Below are 10,576 nucleotides of genomic sequence, written 5' to 3' on the forward strand. Positions count from 1 at the left end.
AAAAACATGCTGACTGTAAATAATGCAACAAAGATAAAACTGCAGAAACAAAAGAAAATTAATTTGGTAACTGTGTCTGCAAGGTAGGATCATAAAGATGAAGGAAATTACCACTAGCATAATTCAAGTTCCAGCAACTGGGCATTGGCATGATCAAGCATGCTTATCTTGGCTTCACGAGACTTTGGACCTGAGAGCTTCACAACATCCTGGGAGATGAAGCTTGTAAATTAAGCAGTCTAAATAGCACCCTACCACATTTATAAACATCAAAAAATGGTTACACCATAGGCAAAGTTAAAAAAACAGATTTTCTTTTTCTTTTTTGACATTGAAATAAAGTGGTACATGCCATACGAGGCATAAAGCCAAAAAAGATGAAAAACCTCTTACTTGAACAAGTACCATGGCAGGCAAGTAATTTTGTAAATCCAGTCCCATAAATTTGAAACTTTCTAAGAAAAAATCCAATAAAGGGACTAAAAGAGACGAAATAATGAACATTTTACTCCCATTGAACTGATGCCACAAATTTACAAACAAAACGATCCTCCAGATAATCAAACTTACTGCCTAACTGCTTAAGACAAAGGAACAGGATCCATAAGATTACACTTCTGAATTCAGAGCTATGTTAGAAAACAACATTCTTCTAAAGCACTAGCTGCTAACTAAATCATGTCTAAACATTAACCCCCCCCCCCCGGGGTACCAAAAAAAAACTGGCAATGTAACTAAAAGAAATACTATCACAACTATCGTAGCTTGGAACGTTTGGGAATAGCACTACTAGGAGGCGCTCGAGATTTCCCAAAAGCCTTCATTTTCCTTCTCCTCCTATCCTCCTCACTATCTGATTGATTCCCTTTCTCCCTGTCTGCATTGCTCGCTTCCCTCTCCAACTCCTCCCATGTTTTTCCCTTTTCTTCTTCCGAGTCTTCCTCAGAATCTTCCTCCTCTTCATCCTCAGATTCAACCAGTGATGCACTATCAGAGTCATCATCCTCTGACTCAGATTCAGACTCCATATCAGATGGCTCATAACCCTGATCTGACTCCTCTTCATCCTCAGACTCTGAATCACTAGCCTCCAAGTTCAAAAATTCCCAACCCCCATTTTCAATGAAGCTCTGTGGATCATCAGTAATTGTCTTCAGAATCTGCCGCCAGTTCAGATTCAACCTGCTCTCATAATACTTGAGGTCTGTAGTATCAAGCCATTCCTTGATGCCATCAAGTGATGTTGAAGGAATAGAATCAATCCTGAGCACATCTCTCTTGAAGTCCTTAAACACAATGGTCATGTCAAAATTCTTTTGCCCAAGACCAACTCTCTCCAAGTTCACAATCTCGATCTCACTTAAGGTGACCACAAGGAAAGGAGTTTCTACCAGCTCAACCAGACAGCTAGAAGTCGGGACAATGAAAGCTGAGGCTTTGTGAGGTACACCATGGAAGCCAAGTTCTCTAAGAGGCTGATCAAACTCAAGATCGAGACCATTAAACTGAGGCTGCCCCCAGAGATCATTAACTCGATTCACAAAACTCTGGAAATCCATGTTGATCTTATTCTTCCTATCCCTCTCCCTTTGCTCTTCTTCAATTTCATCTGGATCATAAGCAGACCTCTTTCCCCCTCCCAATGTCTGGACTACATCCATAACTTCAACATAAAATTGCACATCTTTAGTTTTTTTGTTTCCCACCATTATGTGATTGTGCAGATGAAAGTGAAGGAGAGTGATCATTTCTTTCTCTGCAGGCTGGAAGAATGCATGCTTTATGTTCCCATACATAACATCAACACGCTCATCAGCTCTAGTAGTAGAATATCGAAAACCATTAACATGAGCTTCAAGTGTTCCTGGAATCTTCCTCCCACGACCGCCAAAAACAGGACGAATCCAAAGGTCAGGTAGCCTAATAGGCTTGAACCTATTTCCTGCAAGTTGGAGTTTCTCCTGAGTAACCAAGGTTGCCCTCTCAGCTTTCTCAGATTCCCTAGCAACAACATGCCGACGAAGTGTTTTAATCTGCTGTACAACTTCACTGATGTGCCTTGGATCCTTGGAACGGAATGAGACTTCTTTTAAATATATTGCCCCTTGATTCTTTAACGAGTTCGAATCATGGGAACTAAAAGGAGTCCCTGGAACGTTAAATATAATCCGAATAAAGCAATTCCGATTGGTATCCTGCTGGCTTGAAACTGTCCTTATAGTAGCCACATGGAAAGGAACCATACTGCCGTATATTGGCAAGAGCACAGCTTCATTCTTTTGGTCAATTTGAATCATAAAATCTCTTGGAGGGGGCAGGTCATTGACATTCTTATAGGCAATCAAATCAGCTGCTGTCTTCGCAATTGCTCTATTGTCTCCAGTCTCAGGTCCACCTGCAAGCCGTCTAGCTGTTTCTTCATTCTTCTGACGAGCAAGTTCGGCTTGGTGCTGCCTCCTTAACTCTTCCTTAGAGATCTCATGATTATCCGACCTGAGCACTGTCTTAGACATGAAGTGGTCAGAACCATTAGTTTCAACCTTCACATGCTTATCTTCTTCTTCCTCATCCTCATTGAATGAATAAGCTACATCCTTAACAGCCTTGGAACTCTTTCCAGTGACCACTTCTGTATTTTGCTCGCCAACAATAACAGTATCAGCAAGTAACAGAGAAAAATTCTTGTTCTTTGGATTTTTACTCGCACACTGCAAATTCTGAAAACCAAGTGACACATTGAAAACCATTCCAGCTTTCACCACACGCTCATTCTTCATATTGAGATTAAGCCCCGACTCACGAAACTCGAGACCAATTCCTGTCCCAGCAGATTTTGTTAGATTTGGAACCAAATCAGGAGCTTCCTTTTCAACAACTGAAAGTGCTGCTTGATATGCTGCACTGATTCTGTTCCCAGGTTTCAACATACCAATTGCAGCTTCATGGGCCTTAAGAAGAACCTCATATGCCTTGCTCTGAACTGGAGTGGCATCAATCAAGAATGTCCTGGCAATATTTGAGCAATAACTGTTATAGCGAGCTCCAACTGCACACAAGATAACACTGGCAGAATCATAGTACAGATTCTCTTCATTACTCGCAGCACTAGGTCTGAGATCAAACTCACCCCCACTTTGAAATATGGGAGGGTAACAAATATCAACATTCTCTGGCTTGAGCTTCACTTTAGCTAGCTGAGGATTGCCTATGGCTTTCTCTGTTTCATCCATCAAGGTAGCATGAGTGATTTTTTTTTCCTCATCGATTACAGTCTCAAGCCTTGGAACCACAACATTGTTCATCACATTGTAACTTAAATAAGCAGCTTTCTTCACATTCATATGCTCTTCTTTGTCCTTAAAAGCAAAAAGATCAGACAACCCATTTGTTGCATCAACAAGCTGAAAGCTAGCACTTTTTAGTTTTTCAGCCCATGTTTCTAAAAGCTTTCCTTCAGGAGCCTCTCGAGCTATGTAACCAAAAAGAGGAGCATCTTCAGAACCCTTGTATTGTGCTCTGATGGACCGAAATATAGCATCCATCAATGCGGTTCCATCATCAGTCTTTGCTTTCACATGCATTACAACATCAACCCCCACAGCCTCCTTGGCAGATTTCTTTACAACTTCAAGTAGAGAAGCCTTCTTCTGGCTGCACAAAAAATGTATCTGCTTCTTTGTGAAAACCATTATTGTCTCTGGAAACTCGTAACCTAGTAACCAAATGTTTAGAGCTGAAGATTTCAGGTAACGCAAATCTTCAGAAGGTGGTGGCGTCGCTACTGCAAGGACATCAGAAGAACTCCAAAGCTCAGCTTTGTGCTCATTCCAGTGTGAATACAAAGCCTTCAAACGTTTGCTGAAGTTTTCCAGATTAATAGAGTAAATACTTCCTGACCCAGGAGCTGTCCCATTTGGAGGCTGGCCATTTGTACTCCTATGATCAGTCATTGAGAAGCTATGCTGCACAATCACCAATAGTTAAAGATGAGCAAATTACTAGAACAATTCAGCAGCAACTATTAACAACTACAATTTAGGGATCGATTAGTTTTTTAGAAACCTGAAAACACTTCAGAAACTTCAAAAAGTAAACAAACAAATTAAATATACCAAAATATCTCACTCTTGACGAATAAAGATTCAACAACTTCGAATTCAAAACCAACACTTTAAATTTCAATTAAGCCTGAGTTTCACAAATTAATACTAGAGAACATATAAAGCCTAGTTTTTAGGTGTCCAAATACCAAGGGAAACCTTCATCAAAGGAAACTCAAACTCGAATGCAAATTAGAGTTTCAAAACGTGGAAAACACTTAAATAAATACTAAAAAGGAACAGAATGAGAAAACTAACAGTTCCAGCTCCGCTAGCACTAAGCTTCAATCTGGAGACGAAGAAATCCCAAAGCTCTGAAGGCAACTAGGCTTTCTTTGCCCCCGCGGCGGCCTCAGAGTAAGTTGAAAGACGCGAAAACTAGGGTTAGGGTTTCGAAGAGAGCGGCCGAAATAAACAGAGCCCAAAGCTTGAGGCTTAGAAAACAAGGTAAGTATAGTGAAAGGCAAGAGAAACGAAGATTGAGCCGCGAATAAATAAATAAATAAAAAGAGAGGGAATCTGGGGACTAATTGAGGAGATTGAAAATGGAAGAAGATTTAAGCAAAAAATCGAAAACCAGAAGACGGGATGGGAGAGGAGAAAAAATACGAAGGCAAAAAAGAGAGGGAGAATAGAACGGAAAGGAGGGAGTTTTATTATTTTAGATTTTATTAAGAACAGTCTAGAACTCTACACTAGAGTGGAGTGAGTAGGGATCTATTATAAATGTTAAAATTTTCTTTTACTCTTTCTACTTTTCATATGTTTCGAATTTAGTCCTTTGAATTTTATTGTCAAGACTTTAGTATTTTTATTTTTGGATTTGAAAATTCAAGTCTAATTGTTAACAATTACCAAAAAGAAAAAAGTTTTGTAATGTACTTATATTTAATAGAAAATTTTCAACTATGTTAATAATTAGATTTAAATTTTTAATCTGAGAAAATGAATAGACTAAATTCTTGAGAAATAAAAATAAATTAATTAAATTCTAAATTTTGAAAAACTATATAGACTTGAAACAGTAATAAAAGCATAATATTTTTACTACAAGCACAAGATGTGGAATCTTGGGTGGGTAAAATGTTTTATTTTGCTACTAATACTTGTATTTTTAGTATATTTGAAAATTATTATTTTTACTATTAATTCTGTAAATATAGTCCCTTTATTTTTTTATTTAATAATTAAAAGTCAATTCAAAAGGCAATCAAAAGACTTTTATTAAATTGAATTATATGGCGATTTTAGAATTTAAAACTATTTTACTTACATGACTAATATTACACGAAAAGGTGAATAATCAAATAAAATTATTAGATTTGGGCTTGTAAAAATTTTATTAAGATTTTTCTATTTCAAAAATGTGGAGTGAAAGCTTTCATATATTACACGACGCATGAGTATTTTTATTTATTTATTTTAAGAATGTTCAATGGTTCAATGGAGTTCTCAATTAGACTTGTTTTTTTTTTTTTACATACAATTGTTAAATCAGGATTTGAAATTAAAAATAGGGAGATTAAAATTTCAAATGTGAGAAGAGTTTAGGGATATCAGAAAAAGTTATGAATAGTTGAGGGCCTAAAAACCCCCCATGAGAAGGGATGTTGGGCCATGCTGGCTATAACTTTGACTTAAAGACTCAGGAAAATCCAAAACATATACGAAGTAAATATGCCGATGGTCCCGGCGAGGCTCGAACTCGCGACCTTCGGCTCATAAGACCAACGCTCTAACCAACTGAGCTAGGGGACCAATTAATAATGCTTTGTATTTTTAGTTTAATGATTAATTTTCTTTCCCTCTTGCATAATGATTTATTACCAAAAATAATAAAAACATAAATGAAAATATTACAAATATAAAAATTGAAATTAATAATAAATCAAAATCGTTATTTCGGTGGTTACAAAATCAGTGGTTAAAAAATAAGAACACTTTATACTATTGTAAAGTAGGAATAATTTTTTAAACACCTTACATTTTACACCTTATTTAAATCAATATTAAATACCTTCCGGCCCTCACGGTACAGGCTGCACAAGAAGAATCCGTATAGAAGTTTACTTCCCCTGTTTGATATTGATTTGAATAAGTGTTTCAAGGTTACTGCATTACTTCTATTAGATGTTGATTAGAATAAGGTTTTCTTGCCATTATCGGCATTCTATTTTTACAGTCTAAATTTGTTTAAAACTCAAGGCTATACTTACAACTTATTCATGAGATCATATAGATATTTATATAGTGCAACTGATATCAACCACCATAATGATGAACCACATTAGCCTTCTAATGCATGACCTGGTGCTCAAGTTTTGTAATACAGAAGATTCATCAGAAGTAGTTGAATGAGTAAGAATGCAATAACACAGGGACATGTCTTTATACTTAAAAAGAACACGGACCAGAGTGGCAGTCCAAGATTTAAGGCTAAGCAGACCTATTAATGTGTTGTTAGGTAAGGAAATCATAAATTCATCAGCAGAACCATAAATCCACCTTAAATGCTCCAAGGATCTAGGTGAGTATTAGTGGTCTGTAGAATCCTAATAGGAGTCAATTAGTTAAAAGACAGTTATGCCCCAAGAACTAGCATGTTCAAGCATTGTATCAAATGATAGGCAAATATTTCTAACTTGGACTGCCTCGCTTCCCTTTGATGGACAATTGCACCACTTAGACCTTCTCTTGGAGCCCTCATTAGCAGCAACACAGAGACTAGTAGCAGCTTTGATAGTGATGCAAGCTTTATTTTAATTTGTATTTACTGTTGTTTCATGTGGGCTTATTGAAATTACAGTTGAATTGAATCACAATATTAGCTTAAATTTCATAGTTGTATCATTTAGTGACCATAACATAATTTCCAATTAAAGACTATCCCTTTATGCTGACAAGAAATTAGGCATACATTAATAGAAGTGAGACTTCGGTGCTATAAAGATGGAGTGGAGAGTGGTCAGACTCCTCACATACTAACCAATTACAAACAGTGAGTGAGTGAGTGAGACAGAGTGGTTTTCATAATGGAAAGAGGTGCAAGGATGCTGTTGATCTCAGTCATGGTCCTGCTGGTCCTTGCTTCAAATGCTGAAGGGAGAAGACTCAAAGAGGAAGCTTACCACCCTCAGAACTTCCTCGGAGCCTTTGGTACTAGTGGCGGGCTAGTTCCAACCCCTGGTGGAGGTGTTGGCCTTAATTTAGGGCCATCAGTCTTTTGTTCCTATCCTGGGACCGGATGTGTTCGTGTCCAGCCTACTATCCCTGGTAGTACTGGCACCATTGGCGCTGGCACACCACCATGATAGATGTCCTGATTCAGGCTTAGAGGGTGTTGAATGAGCTTCAGTTATGGAGGTCTAAGCCATTGTCTCTTTAGTTTGGTGTTTTTTAGTGTGTGTTTGATAGGACCACCTTAATGTTTTGTTAGCTGCAAATGACCATCCTTTATGCTTGATTATTTGCCTTATCAAAACATTAAAGGTTCTAGGTTCAGGCTTAGACTACTACTAAGTTGATCTACAACATGATCCATGTCTCAGTTCAGTTGTTTGTCTACCATTTTGCTCAATATATATAATGTTTGATGGTTTGTTCAAACTTTCATCCCACCACCTATCTCTTTATCTTTGTCATACCAAAGCCTAAAACGTCAGTGGATTTCTGCCATAGCAGAAACAACAAAGGTTTTACAGATAAGTCCGTCAGGGTATAATAAGATCATGAAACAGGTTTATCAACTTGAGAAATCTGAAACTAGAGATTTTTCACTCAAACAAACAAGAGAATCTTGAAAAGTTTATCAGATTATAAGACCATAATATAGGAAGTTACATAATGTGTAAGTCAATGTACAACAATTTCATCCTTATGGGATGGAGAAATTCACCTTCTCTCAAAATTTAAACGTGAAAGGAAAAATGCAAAAAGGGTTGCAAAGATTAAGGAATAGGAAATCAGAAGGATTGCTGTAATAGGTAAGCGATCATGATGAAACCCAAAATAATATTTTAGCAAAGAAGCAACTGTCTTGGCTTCACCGAATACCATAACCTCATCATTTATATCTCCATATTGTGAAGTGAGCAAGCAATTCAATGTCCATGATGTAGGCATTAGATAATACAACCACGTCCACCACTTTGGGATTTGCTGCACATGAAGAACAAGATAACCAGCCAAGTGAATATACTATCTCATGGTAATAGTTGTTAGAATTATGTTTTCAAGTATTCACTTTCCATCGTAGCAAAGACTCTATAATAGTATTTGCCTACCCGTTGAGGAATCAAAAAGCCAGAGAAAAGATTAAGCAGCGGATAGAAGGCAGACAATAAAGCTCCGGATTCCAAAAAAGGTGAAGTAGAGCTGGTGTCAAGCACTCCCTGTTGAAATATGTGAAACCCATATATTTTGGGATATATTTTAAAGTTATTTAGATAGATAAATTTTATTTAGGTAGATCATTTGAGATATTCTAGGAATATTTTATTTTATCTTTTAGTAGTTTATTAGAATAAGGGAATTATTTTCCCAATTAGGTTATGACTTTTTTTCTCTAATTTAATTGTTTATTTAATAAAAGACAGAACAATTTTATTAAATGCTCTCTTGAAAACTTTCATGGCATCTGAGCTAGGTTATCTCTAGTAGCATCATGGTTAAAACAACTTTCATTTGAGATAAGAGATCCGACAATCAAACAGAGGAAGAAAGTTTTACCGTTGAAACAACTAATGAAAATTATGAGGGCCAAAGTTCTCTAGAATGGTCACCATTCACTAATGAAAAACTAGAGCATCTATACAAGCTTTTTCAGTCACCACAATTTCAGATGAATTTTTATCTTCCTAACTCATCCAATAATCCTTCTTCTTCCTTTGCCCAATCAAGTATTGATTTTTATATTTTTTTCAGTGCCAAGCCTTGTAAAACAAACACGTGGATCGTTGATTCTGGAGCTAGTGATCACATGACTAGTAGTCATTTTCTTTTTTCAACTTACACACCTTGTGCAGGAAACAAAAAAAAAGTAGCAGATGAGTCGTTCTTGGCAATAGCCGGGAAAGGGTTTGTTAAAATTTCGCTTTTCTTGGTTTTACATGATGTTTTATATGTGCCAAATCTAGCTTGTAATCTCATATCGGTCAGTAAATTATCTCAATCCTCTTATTGGCATGTTATATTTGACTCCTCTATGTGTAAATTTCAGGGTAGTCTCGGGGAGGATGATTGGCAATGCTAAAGAATCTGGTGAAATTTACTTTCTTGACGACGACCGTCTAAGTCAACCAACAACTACTTTATGTTTAAATTCTGCTTCTAGTTTTGATAAGGTTATGATTTGGCATTATAGGCTTCGACATCCTAATTTTTACTATTTAAGATATTTGTTACTTGATCTATTTAAAAATAAAAGTCCTTTTTCATATCATTGTGAATTGGCTAAACATCATCAGTCATTCTTCCCACCTCAAAAATATAAAGCTTCCAAATCTTTTTCGTTAATTCACAGTGATGTTTGGGGACCTTCGAGAGTCTCAACTTTTTCAGGAAAACATTGGTTTGTCACATTTATTGATGATCATACTCGCATTTGTTGGGTGTTTTTATTAAAAGATAAGTTTGAAGTTAAAAATGTGTTTCAGTCTTTTTTATGCTATGGTGAAAACACAATTTGGTGTGAGAATAGAAGTACTTCGGAGTGACAATGGTGGGGAATTTTTTAGTGACCAATTAGGTGTTTTCTTAACCAAACATGGTATAGTCCACCAAAGCTTTTGTACAAATACACTACAACAAAATGGGGTTGCAGAAAGAAAAAATCAACATCTTTTGGAAGTAACTAGAGCCTTGATGTTCACTAGTCAGGCACCACATTATCTTTAGGGCAAAGCCTTGTTAACAGCTACATATCTTATTAATAGAATGCCTAGTAAAACTCTAAACTATAGAACTCCTTTTAGTCTCTTTAAAGATAACTTTCCTAACTTTAAATTGATCACAGATTTATCCCTCTGAGTTTTTGGGTGTAGTGTTTTCGTTCATCTTCACAACCAAGGTAAACTAAATCATAGAGCAAAAAAATGCGTCTTTGTTGGCTATACTTCTAATAAAAAGGGTTACAAATGTTATGATCCAATTGATAGGAAGGTTATTGTTACCATGGATGTCACATTTGTTGAAACACAATCCTACTCTGATTCTAATCTTCAGGGAGGGAATTATATCAATCTAGCAGGATATGTAATCATATGGATAAGCTTCACAAATAGAAGTAAATTAGCGGTGATATGTGCATACCTGAAGCGATTGGTCTAGATTTCCAAAAAGTGCCTTCAACAAGGAGGTCTTCCAACATCCTGGAGGACCAAATAGTAGAGTCATCCTGAAAGATGTATATTAGTGAGGATATTACATTAGTTCCAACTTTGGGATATTGGATCTGGCCAAGCTAGTTTTAACCAAAT

General features: G+C 36.5%; 2 protein-coding genes and 1 non-coding gene across 3 annotated transcripts; all 3 read right to left on the minus strand.

The window, feature by feature from the left end:
• Positions 1-494: 494 nt before the first annotated feature.
• Positions 495-4,739, minus strand: LOC105782218 (FACT complex subunit SPT16). The gene is made up of 2 exons (XM_012606795.2): positions 4,359-4,739; positions 495-3,962 (listed from the first exon to the last, which is right to left on the minus strand). Exon 2 carries the CDS (start codon positions 3,948-3,950, stop codon positions 756-758), a length of 3,195 nt encoding a protein of 1,064 aa, XP_012462249.1. The 5' UTR covers positions 3,951-3,962; positions 4,359-4,739; the 3' UTR covers positions 495-755.
• Positions 4,740-5,784: 1,045 nt separating this feature from the next.
• Positions 5,785-5,858, minus strand: TRNAI-UAU (transfer RNA isoleucine (anticodon UAU)). The gene has a single exon. It is a non-coding gene; the product is annotated as a tRNA-Ile (tRNA).
• Positions 5,859-7,984: 2,126 nt separating this feature from the next.
• Positions 7,985-10,493, minus strand: LOC128036223 (pleiotropic drug resistance protein 3-like). The gene is made up of 3 exons (XM_052627147.1): positions 10,410-10,493; positions 8,384-8,554; positions 7,985-8,258 (listed from the first exon to the last, which is right to left on the minus strand). The coding sequence occupies exons 1-3, from the start codon at positions 10,491-10,493 to the stop codon at positions 7,992-7,994; spliced, it is 522 nt and encodes a 173-aa protein (XP_052483107.1). The 3' UTR covers positions 7,985-7,991.
• Positions 10,494-10,576: the final 83 nt, after the last annotated feature.

Source organism: Gossypium raimondii, chromosome 13 (assembly GCF_025698545.1).
Source record: "Gossypium raimondii isolate GPD5lz chromosome 13, ASM2569854v1, whole genome shotgun sequence".
Taxonomy (NCBI): domain Eukaryota; kingdom Viridiplantae; phylum Streptophyta; class Magnoliopsida; order Malvales; family Malvaceae; genus Gossypium; species Gossypium raimondii.

Excerpts from the sequence above, each read along its gene's own strand:
- LOC105782218 (XM_012606795.2), bottom strand. The coding sequence starts at position 3,950 with ATGACTGATCATAGGAGTACAAATGGCCAGCCTCCAAATGGGACAGCT.
- LOC128036223 (XM_052627147.1), bottom strand. The coding sequence starts at position 10,493 with ATGACTCTACTATTTGGTCCTCCAGGATGTTGGAAGACCTCCTTGTTG. Across the intron at positions 8,555-10,409 it reads ATCTAGACCAATCGCTTCAG|TTTATCTATCTAAATAACTT; the intron begins GTATGCACATAT and ends ACCTAAATAAAA. Across the intron at positions 8,259-8,383 it reads GCTTTTTGATTCCTCAACGG|CAAATCCCAAAGTGGTGGAC; the intron begins GTAGGCAAATAC and ends CTTCATGTGCAG.